This window comes from Opisthocomus hoazin, chromosome 4 (genome assembly GCF_030867145.1).
Source record: "Opisthocomus hoazin isolate bOpiHoa1 chromosome 4, bOpiHoa1.hap1, whole genome shotgun sequence".
Lineage (NCBI taxonomy): Eukaryota > Metazoa > Chordata > Aves > Opisthocomiformes > Opisthocomidae > Opisthocomus > Opisthocomus hoazin.
This window is the reverse complement of record NC_134417.1, coordinates 82,749,603-82,765,463: the sequence shown is the minus strand read 5'-3', so window position 1 is coordinate 82,765,463 and position 15,861 is coordinate 82,749,603. Positions and strand designations below refer to the sequence as shown.

The 15,861-nt window shown below is 48.1% G+C and overlaps 1 protein-coding gene across 5 annotated transcripts in view; it reads right to left on the bottom strand.

Moving 5' to 3' along the window:
- Positions 1-14,578, bottom strand: part of DIP2C (disco interacting protein 2 homolog C) — a 326,462-nt gene extending 311,884 nt beyond the window's left edge. For all 5 annotated transcript variants that reach the window (XM_075419735.1, XM_075419734.1, XM_075419736.1 and 2 more), the window contains exon 1: positions 14,184-14,578. In XM_075419735.1, coding sequence (XP_075275850.1) covers positions 14,184-14,268 — 85 coding nt within the window. In that variant the 5' untranslated portion in view covers positions 14,269-14,578. The remainder of the gene's footprint in view (positions 1-14,183) is intronic.
- Between the last annotated feature and the right edge of the window lie 1,283 nt (positions 14,579-15,861).

Here is a 15,861-nt window from a genome sequence, read left to right as displayed (position 1 = left end):
ATCAAATATCTGTTTAATGCATTGTGCTTCACCTCCCCTATTTTTGTTGACTATCACCAATGTGCACGTGGCATAAATACAACCTAAATTTAAAACCTTGTATTGCGGAAGATCTCAGTTGGGGAGCCACTGACAGCAGGTATGACGATACTGCAGCAGAGGCTGAGCACATCATTCCAAGAACCGCATACAGAGTGAAATCCAGGAGATGAAATCCAGGAGAAAAGTACTGGGAAGTGCAAAATTACTCATCAGTGAAAGGGTGGAAATTTAAGGCTGTATCACAGAATGGTTGAGGCTGGAAGGAGCCTCTGGAGGACATCTTCCGGAGGACACCCAGCCCAGGTTGCCCAGAATGACGTCCAGACAGATTTTGAGTATCTCAGAGGATAAAGAGTCCACAACCTCCCTGGGCAACCTGTGCTAGCGCCTCACAATAAAAAGTTTTTTTCCTTATGTTCAGACAGTGTAGTTACACAGAATATTCAGCAGCAAAACTTGATTAAGATGTTCGTATACACACATCCCTTCCCAATGCACCCACCTTTTTCTCCCTCCACACTGCTCAGGTCCCTGTTCTGTGGGGTGCAGTTATTTATGAAGCTGCACTACGAAGCAGATCACTGAAGTGATCCAACTTTAAAAAGCCACAAAAAGAAATTTCCTCAGGGGGGGAAAAAAGAAAAAATAAAACCACCCACAAGCTCTTCTTCCTCCTCTTGTTTTCTTGTTCCTTTTGCTTTTGTTTTTTTGTTTGTAAACCCAGGCATCACTTGGATCATGACCCACCTGCCAACACCACCAGCACGGCAGCAGGGACATCGGACAGGACTCTCCAAAGCCAGCTTCATCCCCCATCGAGCACCATCGGTACCGTTGCACCAAGTTGGGCTCCCCAGGGAGTTGTATTTTGCAGGTACTCAAATTAACACCAAAGTCTAAACTGAGCAGAACACTTGCACTGAGCAGAGCAGGGGTGCAGGACATAGCAACCGTACAACCCCCCAGCTCTGCCCCTCAACACAGGCCACGCTTGAAAATAGGTGGAAGCAACACGGCTGCGCCCGAGCTGGTGCTGAACCCCACCGAGCTACCAAGCTGATATAAGCCAAGTTTATTTGTTTCTTCTTTCCCACACACAAATGGGAAAGGAGACACGCTGCAGCATTTCAGGGAGGTGTTGCAGCCACCCCGCACGCTGCGCATCGTGGTACATGGCAGCGCCGGGAGGCGCAGGGGGGGAGCGGGAGCCCCGACACAGAACTGCGAGCAGTGCTTCAGCCACGGGCAGCCGCAGGGACACCAACCGCACCTCGCTCCGCTACTGGGCAGGTACGGCTCCACTTTGGATTTAAAAGACTTCAGCTGACAAACGATCTTGTTTTTCTTCACCCTGCTAACGGGGGGATATTATGAGAAATGCATTTTTAGATGGGAAATAAATGTCATGACTTCTCTCCAGATCAGATTTCAAGAAACTTAAGACGCACGTTTCTCCATAAATGCCTCACACTATCCTAATCTAGCTCTGTGCAAACATGATAAAGTAGGAGGAAACAGCAATAACCAAAAAAGCCAACAACAAGCCTGATTAGCAGACCACATACACCTCAGCTACTGTCTCTACAGTCTTTGAGTTTCAGCAGTTAACGAATTTGTTACTCCAAGACAATAATTTGTTTTAAATCAACTTAAGAATAAAAGATTTCATTTTTCAGCCTGCTGGTCCTGACGTGTCTCGTGAGCACTCTTTCACATGTGACAAAAAGAAGCTATTTCAGAGAAGGCATCCCATGAATTCTCTACACCACAATCCTGCACACAAGCCTGCTGTTTAAGTGGACTGGTGGGAAGATAGATGACCAAGGGACAGAAATACATGGGACAGGATGGCGGACGGACCCTGACGTGCCACACCAGGGCCAGATGCCTTTGGAGAGCAGCCCCAGTGGGTCTTGCTGAAACTAGGGGGGGAAAAAACAGAGAGAGAGTTGAGGCAAAGGAAAAAATGAAGGCAAAAGGAACATATGCTGGCTTTCTTTTTCTCTGTCACATAGGGAGAGGCGATACCGACCGTGTGTCACCTCTCAAAAAGGACCAGAAATGCTACATAGCTTTCGTGATCACTAGCTGCTTGCAACAAATTGGTAACAACTTCTCTAAACACAGACTGGTTTCCCATTCCTGAATGGGGTCTCTGTCTTTCCACTGGGAGTACGTCTTGGCCTGCTGTTCCATGTATGTAAATGCTCAGCCTGAAATGCACAATGTTCTCTTAGTACCACCAATGACTAGACACAAAGAGAAGAGGAGAAGAAAACGTATCCGCTTCTTTCTACCATACACCCTGGCACAGTTCCTTAAATATCACAAATTGTTTCTGACTGTTCACAGACATAGCTTGAAGGGGAGATACACCCAGTAGTGCAGTCCTGACGCCAGCATAGTTTTTGCCGTTTATTTTTAGGTGAACTGGACTTCATTCTGAGGAAAAAATAAATACAAGAATATGTTTTTGCAAAACTTACACTCCCTCCTTATTGAAGCCCCTGGAAGTGAAGCTTCAGCTTTTACATTGAGAATACTCCCATACTTCTATTTTGGGGAGACTTCAATCACACCCTGACTGTAATTCCTATTGTAATTTTATTGTAATTCCTACTGTACACTCCTAAGAGCCCATCTCTGCGAGCTGTGGCTGCTTTACTGTCCTCACTGGGCTCAGGGGTGGAATGCAGAAACTGATCAGGGGGGTGACCCAGGCCATGACAACGGTCATACAGTATTTTCAAAAGAAGCCTGGAGAAAAACAGATGCCACAATATTTCAGAAGGATATGATTACATAGATGGTTTATTCTGTCTCCCTGAACCCAAATATAGCCATGTGAGCAATTTTTGATGAAGAAGCATACATAACATTTTATTATTACTTAAACAAGACATTCAGGTAGCGTCCATCAGCTATCATTTTCAAACTATTGCATTTCACAAGGCCCCCACTAGCAAAATAACCTTGTATCTAGAGAGAAGTCAGGGGAGAGACTTCTTTGGGCACCTAAGTTTGAGCAGATTTATGACAGAAGTAAAAAGATTGTCTAAATTCAGATCACGAAGCTGTTCATGTTAAAAAAGCCAACTCTAAAGAAGAGCTGGCTTCCTTCTTCCCAATTTCAGTCTAACATAGTCCTAGTTACTCAATTTGCCTCAGTCCTAAAAAAGTACAGAGGAACAAGCTGGCAGATGAGACCTGGAGTTATTTCTAGTATATCTTGAAGCAGAATGGCTCATAAAGAAAGTTCAATTTGAAACTACATTTATTATCTACCAGAACTAGCCAATTACAATCACGAAGAGCCAAAGTGCATCTGAAGCAACATACATAAGCAATTTGACATTTTGAATGATATGTAATAGACCTAACACTCAGGTGATATTTTCCTACCAAAATACACAGAAATGCATTTTGCAGGTCAGCCAGAGCCAGACCACCAACTACGAATGACAAACAGCATCATGTAATAAGAGGACTTCAGACTGAAATTCCTTAAGTTTCAGAGATGACGTCCTCTTTGCATGACCTTCGGGACAGAAAAGAGCCCAGCATATTTCTTGAACAGTACAAAGAGCTGGTGCATGTAGTCCCAGAAGGACAGAGAAACTGGCACTGACAAGAAAGAGCCCGGGCTTCCTATACTTCTTGTTCTGAAAGTATAATACGGAGGGAAAACTGTTACAGACTAGGTTACCAGAAGTTACCAAATGTCTCCAAAAGGTCCAGCAGTCAAAGATGAAACTTAACATCACTGTGCCTATTTCTGGATCAAAGCATCCCACACACAGCTTCTCCACCTTTCTACAAGGTGACCCCTGCCACCTTCCTTGGCCGTGCACCATCCTTTGTGGAACAAAAAACAGATAGGAGGTCGACCTTCAAAGCTCAAGAAGAAAGAGCAGACTTGCCAGGAGCCCTCATCTTCCTCAGAAGTACCATCAGCAGCCAGTATTCCGGCCAAGGCATCATTGTGCTCAAGGAGACAAACAGTGTCCGGGCTAAGCAAAACAAAATACCTTACTTCTCCCACTGCAGACACAGGAGTATCTTCTCTCTACGTTTCACCATGCTCCAGGAGTGGTTACCTCTGGAGGTCAAAGACACCAGCTCTGTGAAACTCCTGATAAACAGCACAGCTTTCACAGACCTTCCAATGGCAGCACAAAGGCACAGAGACACTTTCACTGCTCCTATATCCTTCACCTACGACCATGACACAGAGAGCAAATCCAAGTTACTGCGACTGGCCAGCGAGGCAAAAGCAGGGACATCAAAGCAAAGAGCAGCCATCCTGAAGAAACCTTCCAATGAGATCCGGGTTTGCCTTCAAAGTAGGAAGGGGCTTCTCATGAGCTGCATCCTAGTATGCTGGAAAAGCATGGACTCAAGGTGCATTAAAAATCACATACAGAATTACAAATAATAATAAAAAATTCAAGAAACACTAAAGGGGAAGGAAAGAAACAATACTCACAGATCTATTAACTAAAAATATAGATCACGATATATATCTACTGTACAAAAGCTAAAAGGAAATACAGAGCTACAGCAGGAAAATAATACACTACCTGGCTTACTGCAACTCATTTCGCTGAGTACAGACCTCCACTCCCTGAAGTATCAGGGAATAAGATGCAGGAAGGATTAATCTTCGGAGGAAGCGAGTGCTTTCTTTACTCAAATGATTAAAAAGGACAATAACTTGATGGAAAAGCCAATGACCAAGCTACATATAATACATTTTAAGGGAGCTTTTAAAAATGTTACTGTTCCGCCACTTCATGCTTATACAGAAGTCCCCTGAGCTACAGGTAAAGACAGGAGTAGTCAGTACTTAAGGAAGTATTATCAGAGCGACTGCACTTGATATCATCTCAAACTGTAATGTATGCACATCCTTGCAGTGTTCAATATTGACTTAAAACAAATTCCTACTGCAAGTAAATGTCAAGTCATCACTAGTAAACTACTGAAAACATACTAAATCTCAAATTCTCAACAGTTGCAGTGTTTTTTCAAGTTACCAGAAAAAATATGTATCATAATATTGGACTAAAACATTTATAAAATGCCACTAGAAAAGTACTTATCACACTTAAACCAGTATATTTCTGGTCAAGGGTGGATTCAGTGGTTTACGTATCTATCTACATACACAAACTTCTCACAGCCAGTATTTCTTAGAAAGGAGCCTTCTATGAGGTCTACCAGTGGGTAGATTTTTTTTAGAAAGCTGTTGAGTCTTCTGTTCTATGCAAGTGCTTCAGTGTTTATCTATCCTTACTAATATTTTCTGTCTTATCTCAGATCTGAATTTGTCTAATTTCCATTCCCAGGAGTTGGATCGTCTCAGTTTTTTTGACTGCTAACATTGCACTAACTTTGCACTATGAGAAAGTAGTTGTCCTACCCCAACACAAGGTTTGTCAAAGAACCAGAACAAACTCCCCATCTTTCTCCCAGTAAACAATGTTTATTCAGATTGCTTTAATCCCCAATGTCATGTCTCTACTCTTGGTCACCCTTCCAGATCTATTCTGGACTGTTTTGTCAAATTCTTCCAAATCTGTGGTATGGATACTCATATGACTGAAGTCAGAGTTTGTAAGAGACGCATAAAACCTTGTAACTGGAATGTGGCAAATACTTTAGGAGCATAAAACTGATAAACATAAAATGCAAGACTCTTTTTTTTCATCATCATAAAAAAGTCATTAAATTTAATTCCTGCTAGTCCCATTGTTGTTGCTCAACACAACAAACCAACTTTCTCCATTACAACATGGAACTGATTAAAAGTAGAACCAAATCTGTTATTTTCCCTCTTAGAAATAAAAATCACCCCACAGTCCAACAGTATTTTCTCATTTTTCCTAAAAAAAAGTTAACTCCTCAGTTCACAACACTTAGAAAAACTTACATAATCTTCTAAACAATGTATTCATTTTTTTTAGACTAAAAAATAGGGCAAATAAAACTGGGCTCTTCCAGTGAATTCAGCAGAGGGGGTTGCCATTGTCATCATTCAGGACAGAATAGGGACGTTTCTGCATTTTGCTGTTTCACTAAATAACTGTTGTTTGTTCATCCTCAGGCATCTGTCAGAGAAGTCTAGCATTTGAAACGCAATTTCCATTTTAAGATTCTTTACGAAAGTTGAACTGTTTGCATGTCACCACAATGCCATCATTTTATTTGCTCAGGCATTCATCAAAAATATTAGCCTGTTATTTGAGTACCATTTCTTTCAACAAGGATAAGAGAGGCATGGCATGCAAAAAAATCTAGGATTTGCTCATTCTCCTTGCAGTTATAACCATGAAAAATATGAGTTAATATGACTAAGGGTATCCCCTCAAAAAAAAAAAAGAAAGGTGAAGTCTCATTATTTGCTATGATCTTGAGGCATGTAGCTGTATGAAACTGTAGTTACAGAGTATATGGATTTCGGAAGGAAACTTTCTGTACAGTTTCCGAACTGTTCCGTAATGAGACACTAGAATCCCAAAGACCAATTTGGTCTATTTTCTCATTAAATGGTAATAGATGCAATAGCCCTGTCACCATCCTGCTAATACTGCGTAACTCTGCCTGGAGGGGCCACACAGATGGGATAGTCCAGGCCTGCCTTCCGTGCAGAGATTGTTGCTAGGGTCTCTTTATTTTGCCAGGCTGTTCATGAACACATGGACATCCACATGCTCGGAAGAAGAGTGTCGGCACACTTTGTTTGGGTCTCTAAGCCAACCACAAGTCTCTAAGCTTTTGCTAGTCCAGACTTTCAACCACCAGCCTACCAGCGAAAAAGCATGCTCCATTACTTACACTTCAGTATTTGTCACAGAGTTCATTAAGAAACATTTTCCTGGCTTCTGAACAGCTCCTACAAGACCAGACTTACAAGATGTTTTTTTGATATTTTAATCTTACATACAGATCAAGCCAACATTCAAATTAAGAAATTGCAGATGTCATGGTCAGTGTGAAGGTATGGTTTCTGGATCCAGAGAGAAACAGGACCAAATACAGGTCCTAACATCCATTCTTACTTCCATATAAGCAGACAGCATTTGAAGAATCCCTTCTTCCCCTCAGCCACCACCATTCTGCAGACCTCGCCATGCACATAACAGCAAACACCACCCCAAGCATCCTAAAAGATGGCCTGTTAATGGTCCAGTTCAGTCTTTGGAAATCAAACAGCCCCTTCAAAAGTCATAGGAAACACCTTCCCTTACAAGTTATCAAGATCCTTTATAAGAATGCATTCTTTCTCTAGTCATCCAAACATTTAACACCATAAAAAGAGCTCACTGAGAGGAGACATCATTTACCTTTCAATGTTAACTTCTGCTGTAAACTAACGTGACAACTATCCACACCCTGGCACTTCAGGCTGCTCTGAGCACTGCCGGTTCTGTGTCAGCTAGACTACGCCTACCAAACTGTCCAGAACCAGCAACCAACTACAAGAAGCGCCACGGTGTGCCTTCGTCCGCCCCCCCAGAGCCACGAGCAGGCTGCTCTGGTAGGACTCCACGAGGCTTTGGGGCAGAAGCCTCCTCTCCCACGGCCAGAGGCTCCAGCCAGCGCCGTGGCTGCGGTCTTCCCAGCACCTGTCTCAAGCTGAATCGCTTTGAGTATTCCTATTTCTATATTTGCTTTTTTATTGCAGAAGATCATGATGTCCCCGATATGTTTTAAAGTTGTACTTAATCCCAGTGATAAGTAACACTGGCTAGCAATTAGAAGCCCTTAGCTAAGCTTACTAAAAAAGTAACTTAATTCATCTACACAGGCCTAAAATGAGCAATTCCCTGATGCACTCCACCAAGTGGAGTTAAACGAAACCAGTTCCAGTTTTTTCGTGTATGTTTACCCTAGTACTAGAAGGAAAGACCAGAAATAACCCTGCAGAGAGCAATCACGTTTTGGAAATGCCCCCCACACCACCACAGTCAAGGAGAGAATCAGGGGCCGCCGTGGTGGGGGCTCTGGGCTGCAGGGAGGTTCTCAACAAGAAAGGGGGAAGAAAAGGCGGCGGGGGAGGAGAGAAGGCAGAATGGGATCATCGGGAGTTTGGCACAAACGAAGCTCACCCACCAGGAAGGCAGAGGAATATACATGCATAATTTTGCACGGCTTAGGAGTCTGTGTCAAATCTGTGATGCGCTGTGGTGAATTCTTCTACTGCAGTGAGTCATCTCGTCTGACAGTTGCCGGGGAATTAAAGCAGTTATTTTTAAAAAATTATATGTCCTGCTTGACGCGTTATACAAATAGTCTCTTAAAAAATTAAAATGCAGTCAATGCATTTTTAAGTATAGAATAGCTACGGCACATTTAGGATTTTCTGTACCACACCACAAGCATCCATTCTGAGCTATGAAAACCTAAAGGAGTCTATTGATGTCCCTTCAGAGAAACATTGATCTTTCTGCTGCTCCCAATCCAAATCCTGCATCAAAAATTAGTTTATTATATCTGCCTTTTATACAGTATGAAAATATTTTTCCCTGAGAAAAATTAAACACAAAGGAAAGAGGTGTGCTAAATCTGGATTCCTTCAATACCAAAGGATAGCTGGTCTGCCAGAATAAAGACTATTCGAATCAAAATGACAGCATTCCCCTCACAATGGAATAACAAAGGCAGGTCAATACCCTTCTAGAGAAAGCCCCACGTTGACTCACAGCCGTAGGTGTACTCGCGCTGGTGGTTTGGCAAGGGGAAGCAGTCCCGGCTTCTGCTCCCTGCCCTGTGCAGCAGAACCACGCAGACGTAGCCCGAAGCTCCGAAGGGCAGCTCCGTACAACACGTGTTCTCGTTACAAATACATTGCTTACTGCCTGTTTTGCCTATAAAACTGACACCCCACTGGCAGTTTTCACACGTCCTTGGGAAAGGTTTTTCAAGTCTGTCTGTTGTGTAATACAGTCAGGATCATCTGAACGATCTATTAAGTGTAACCCTTGGGCATCAACGCCGCTGAACATCAGCTGGCAATAAAGGTATATTTACAGCATGCCTTCGGGACAGCTGTTCCTGGAACATCCTGGAGATTTGCATAGCCTATTTCACAAGGCATCACAATGTACTCCAGCTGAATGACTGGCAGAGAATCCTTCCGACACCACACCAACCACTAAAAGCCCCCGAGTCCATATATCACCGTAAAGTGAAGGAGGTAGTTATTAAACAAACAAACAAACAAAATACTTCAAATTCCAGTGAGTTAAAATGCAAATGGTTATTAACTTGAGTGAATTTAACCTGTTTTTAAAATAATCGAGTTACTGTCACTCTCCAACTTGAGCACCATCCAAGTAACAAAACAGCTGATGAGAGGAGCTTCCTTTTACAAAGAAAGAAAAGTTTCTTTTGCCAGCGCTCTTGATTTTATTGTGATTCCCATAGTATTTGGTATATTTTCTTAAAGTCTTAGATCTTGTAGGTAACTTACATGAAAATTTCAGCTTTATGTATTTTGAGTAAATTAGTCCTCTCTTTGCCAGAAAAAGAACTGAAAACACGAGCCAACTGCACCCTAACAGCTCAAAAACCAACAACAAGCAAATGTGAGCATTGAATTTCTTCGTTCATTTCTCACCTAAACTCGGGAAGTATTAGCACTTTGTCATTGCACAGGTGATACCCACTTGCTAAGCAGAGCACTATCTCTCAAGGAGTGAATTAAAAGGATGATTTGCGTCCCAAATCACAGACGTGTGGAAGTTATTGAAATTTTCACACTCTGAAACCTCTCCGTGGGTGAAGAGTCAGCTGGCGAATGTTACAGAGAAATAGTAACTGGAGGAGCCAACTACAGTTCTCTGGCCCCAACCCAGTGACTACATGCAGACAACAAAAGACAGAACTTACACCTAATAAAATAATAAACTTGGCCAGACAATGACCCAATCAACCCAACAATATTACTGAATATAATCGAGCCAGTCAATGCAACAAAAGCTGAGGAGCAAATTAATTAGCTGAGTGCACGTCCAGTGCTTTTGAGAATAAGTAACCACTCATTAAAGATCTGATGACACTTTTTTGAAAGCGCTCTTCGGAGAAAAGTTCAGACTTTCAAAAAAAAAAAAACACCAAACTGCTATGCCTCATATGTTTAAAATGGAAGAGGACTGGAAGTACAGTATGGAATATAAGGAGAATAGTTTCAGAACAGGATGGTTTTCACATTTTCCATGTGGCGTCTGTGGTTCTTTCAGTGTTTTTGCTGTTATCTGACACTTGGATAAAATACTGGAAGAACTATAGAGCATCTTTTCCCAATTAATTTTGGTTCAGGAAGTAATTGGAAGGGCAATATAACCTTGTATACCCTTAAATTGAGGGGAAAATGAGAAAAGTATTTGGGGAGCTTTTTTAAAAAAATTCTGAAGTGTTTTTAGGAATGGAGGGGTTGTAGAACGATTTTTTTTAATAAGACAGCACGTTTCAGGACTCTTGGTTTTATTAAACCAGTTCTTCAGTTAACAACCCCCAAGCTATTCTAAAAAACAAGATGATTCATCTATTTCCACCCAGTACAATTTTATACATCGTTAGAAAACTAAAGCCTCGTAAAATTCTAAGCAGCCCTAAAGAACAACTACTGCAGAGTGACATGTTGATTGCATCAGCCTAGAAGGGCTACAGTTCTGAGCAATGCAAGCTTCAGTATGCCCAGCGGAAACTACCACAGAGTGTCAAAAAACATGCATGTAACATGCCAGCATGAGGCACATTCACTCAAACACTGCAAAACAAATGTCTTCAGAATATCTGATGGGATAAGGACGATCCCACAACTTCTAATATTCATAAAATATAAACTGCTGCCGCGCCACGTTCTGAGAAACACATAAGCATCTTCCCACTCCCAAAATGACGCGAAAACACAGTCAAGAAGTGTGCTATTGATGCCTTAAACTGAATGCAACATTACATGGCAACACATCAACGTGCAAGCCAATCTGAGCACTCCTCAGGGTGCGAGGCCGCCCGTCCCTCGCTCCCTGCGTGGGGCAGGCGACCGGCACGCGGAGGACACTCTTAAGTGTTTCTGGCTCTGACTGATCTTCACCTTCTAAACGATAATAATGAAACTAGCGAAACCTAAAGTGGTTATCCTAATTTGCATCCATAGCATCTTCTAAATAGCTAGGTTTAAAACAAAACTCAAACCACAACAAAGGGGAGGTAGAAAGCATGTGGCTTGCCCGCCATAACCAACGCGTTAGGACTGCCATGGAGATGATCTTAGCAGAATGCCAAGTAAACACCTTCCTGAGGAACTGCTCCTCCCTGTCGACCGACGAACAGTGCAGAACTGCCTAAACGCTGGCGAAAAAAAAGGTATTCTGCCCTATGAAAAGTCTGAAAAGCACGTGCTACCTGTCCGGCAGCCTCTTCCAGAGGTTGTCCTGCCAGCACCCTGCTGCGACTGAGGCCATGCCTAGCGCACAGCTGAACAAGGAACTCGGAATTGGCTACAAGGAGGCGGGAAATACCATGGCGAAATTTACATGTGTGATGACTACCAGCAAAGACTGTAATTGCAACTTCTGCACAGTGCCCGCTGTGCTGGTGACGCAGTACAAGCTGTCTGGTCACACGGACACCAGCTACTTCACATCAGGCTTTCAGATACGCTGCATGGGCAGGACCCGCACTATCACACAAGACATTTCCGAGAGCTACGAAGGAGACAGCTTTAGCTCACAGTCAAGAAACAATCTTCAGTAACCCTGCCGGTGCTCCTCTCTTTTCCACAAAGCAGCAGCTTGCTTTCAGGAGCTGTTCCTAAAGCTGCGCTGTCTGTAACAGTTTCAGCCCTGGAGAACCGGGCTGCTCAGATACAAGCGGCAGCTGTAAGACCCACAGCATTCACCGGCACCAGAACTCACAAACAATACAAGAAAACCAATTCAGGCATCCAGCATTTGAGAAACCTTTTCCTAGCAAGTCTGACTCTGGAAAGCCCTTCAAGAAGGGGCACAATCTACAGCAGCCACGCAGCTCCCAACGCTGTCAGTGAGACGTGAACACATGCTCAAGCATGTGGTTGCCCGTCCGTTGCTTTCGACAGTTCCCTGCTTCACGAAGGCAGCAGAGACACCTTAACACGTCATGAGCGTAACACATATTAAAACCTCAGTCTTCTGAATTTTTATGTACCTGCGTAAGTGCATCTCAGTGAACGTACTCTGCTGAAGCCAGCGGACTTCAAAGATGCACAAAGTTGCCCGGAAAACCATTTAACTCAGAGTTAACACAGCCAGAGCATCCACCAGGCTTCCACAGCACAACACAACTGCACAGATCACTGGTCCTGTAGGAATTAGTTCTGGAAACAGGCCAGCAGTCACAAAACGGGTACTTAAAGGCAGGAGCTTTAAGCAGAGACTGATCTCATTTTCTCAGGCACTGAGCACGGCAATGTACTTGACTAAGAACACATCAAGAGTGGCTTGGGGGAAGACACCAAAACTGCACTGCTGACCCTTTCTCCACCTGCCTCCCAGCTCCACCTGATCTTCATTTCGGCTGCCACAGTCAGAAAACATGAGCCAGCCCCTCTGCTGGGTGTAATGTCAGTGGCATGGAAGGAAAGATATTGTCAGAGGGCTAGATTCATTCCAGCTCTAGCTGCAGGGAAGTTACAGCAGTGCAGATACAGGTGTCCAATGGCAAACCACGTCCCACTTCTTCAGTGCCTTCATGGATTATGCTTCCAGCAACAGAAACTGCACCGTAAACCTGTATTACAACTTCAGTACACTGAATTCACGTATTTCTTACTGATGGTCTATGCCAGTTTGATTTCCATCTTCTGCAAGCATTTACTAACAGCTGTTTCAATGAGCACCTCGCTGGCGTGTAGACAATGACATGCTACACACCAAGAAGCATTTTCTGCTTAAAATGAGAACGTTGCATGTATCATGATACAAACGGTCCTTCCTCCCACCCTCACTACCACAGATAAGGGCCAACCGACGGACAGCGCATCACAGAAAGGCAATATCGTGTTTGACTCCTCTAGTCTCAGGTTTGCCGGGCACCCTCGGGCAGGGGGAGGCACAGAAACGAGAGCCACAAGCAACCCCAGCAGCTCACTCGCCTCTTCACCCTCAAAGCGTTAAAAGGAAAATACAGTGTCAACACCGGCTCCTCCCTGCTGATGGAACTGGCTCCAGCGCGTTTCACTCTCTGGCTCGGAGCCCTCACAAACCGTTACAAAAAGAGGGAAAGCCCAGGCAGCTCGATGTATCATCGACCGCTTCCAGCGAGCACTGTGGGGCACGCTGGGCCGTTTGCCCTCTCCGCTCAGTGCCGCGGCCTCGCGGTGGCGAACCAGCCCTGGCACCCGGGGGGGTCATTAATAAAAAAAGAAAAAAGCGGATCTGCCTTTCGGGGAAGCGCCAGCCCTGGGGCGGGCACACACACACACACGCACACACACGCTCCCCACGCTCTTCCCGGGGGCTGCCCGGGCCCCCGCGATCCCGGCGGGCCGGCACGCAGGGCCGCCCCCCCCCACGCCCCGACCCCCCCCGCGCCGGGGCCGCCGGGCGTGGGGCCGGGGGGCTGGGGCCGTCCCGCTCGTCCCCGGCCACGGCAGCGGCGACGCGCGGGAACCGGCGGAGCATCGCCAGCGGCCCCGCCGAGACAGCCGCCACAAGCCTTCAGCCGCACGGATTTAAAAAAATTAAATAAATAAATCCCGCGATTAAAAATAAATAAATAAATAAATCGTTCCCCCTCGGCGACCTGACCGGTATCGCCCAAACCGACCCCACCGCGGGGACTCGGCGGCGGAGGGGGGTGGGTGGCGGGCGGGTACGCGGCCGATCCCCGCCAGGTCCCCCTCCCCGGCAGGGAGGGAGCCCCCCGCAGCCAGCCCGGCGGGTCCTCCCGCGGCCACAGCCCGGGGAGGGGGGGGGGGGGGGTCCGCAGGTAGAACGAAACAGCCCCGCGGGGGGAAGCCGGGCGGGCAGCAGGGCCCGGGGTGTGTGAGGGAAGGGGGGGGAGCGGGCCGGGGGCTGCCGCTCGTCTCCGCTCCGCTGCCGCGCGCCCGCGCCGCCCGCCCGAGGGCCGGGCCCGCCCCGCCGCCCCTTTACCTTCGGAGAGCTCCAGCTCCAGCTCGGCCAGGCGGGCCCTCACCTCCAGCGGCAGGGACACGCTCTCCAGGCTGCGGTCCGCCATGCTCGCGCGGCGCGGGCAGGCGCTCCCCTCCTCCGGCTGCCCCGCTCTCCGCCTTTGTCCGCGGCGGCACCGGGAGAGGGGCGGGCGGGTGCCTGAGTCCTCCCCGCGGCCTCAGCCGGGCATGCGGGGAGGTGGCGAGGCGGGCGGGCGGTCCGCGCGGGGGGACGGGGCGCGGAGGGAGGGAATGCGGAGGTTTCTCCTCTCCTCCCCTCTCCTCCTCCTCCTCCTTCGCCGCCTCCTTCAGCGGGGCCCCGCCATGGCTGCTCCCGCCGCCGCCGCCCGCCCGCGATCGCTCCGCATCGGCTCCCCGCCGCGCCCGGCCCGGCCCACCCCACACCCCCCTCGCCGCCGCCAGGCACCGCGGCGGCGGCTCCCGCCTCGCCTCGCCTTTCCCCGGCCGCGGCCCCGGCCCCGGCCCGCTGCTCCCCGCCCGGCTCGGGCTGGCGGCGGCGCCTGGCGCTGCGGTGCCGCTGCCGCGACTGCCGCTGGCCGGGCACGGCGCCGCTGTCACAGACACGTGACCGCGCCGCCCCGCCACTGCGCCGCCCGCCCCCAGGGGGCGCCACAACGCCGGCGGCGCTCCGCGGCCCCCCCCCCCCCCCGGCGGCCGGGCCCGAGGCGGCGAGGAGCCGGGGGCGGTGGGACGGGCGGGCGGCGGGCCCCTCTGCCACCGGGCCCCTCTGCCACCGGGCCCCGGCATCCTCGTCCCGGCGCTTTGCACGTGGCGGGCGGCCGCAGGGTGAGGCTGGCGAGGTGCCTCGTCGTCCGTTCGCCCTGCCGGCGGCGGGCCGGGCAGACGCGCTGCAGGCCGGCAGTGCCTCAGCGCCGGCAGCGCTCCGGGCCCCCGCGCCCCCTTCTCCTGCCCCACCTGCTGAGCGACCCCTGTTTTCGGCCGCCTTCTCGTTCAGCCCACGGCGGCCTCGGCAGTGTCAGGGTAACGCTTGGGCTCGGGTCTGCTCCAGCTGAACTGGCTCGGTTCTGTTCCAGACAGGCAGTGGCAGCTCTGGTGCTCACTGAACCCTGGGTGCACGTTTCCGTGAAAGAGTAGCATAACCTTACCATAATAAGAAGAGGGTTGGCTCTCCGGTGTGTCCATGCTCTGCACCAGCAGGTACCAGCTGACAGCGAGCCCATGTCTGGAGAGCGTGGTCGAAGGGACTGACCCACCCGTACCCTTCATTACACCGCTCCCCCCTGCTCTGCCCTGGTGAGGCCCCATCCAGAGCACTGTGTCCAGTTCTGGGCTCCCCACTTCAAGAAAGATGAGGAGCTACTGGAGAGAGTCCAGCGGAGGGCTACGAAGGTGATTACGGGACTGGAGCATCTCTCCTGCGAGGAAAGGCTGAGGGAGCTGGGCTTGTTCAGCCTGAAGAAGAGAAGGCTGAGAGGGGATCTTATAAATGCCCACAAATATCTTACAGGTGGGTGTCAAGAGGATGGGGCCAGACTCTTATCAGTGGTGCCCAGTGACAGGACAAGGGGCAATGGGCACAGACTGAAGCACAGGAAGTTCTGTCTGAACATGAGGAAGAACTTCTTCCCTCTGAGGGTGACGGAGCACTGGAACAGGCTGCCCAGGGAGGTTGTGGAGTC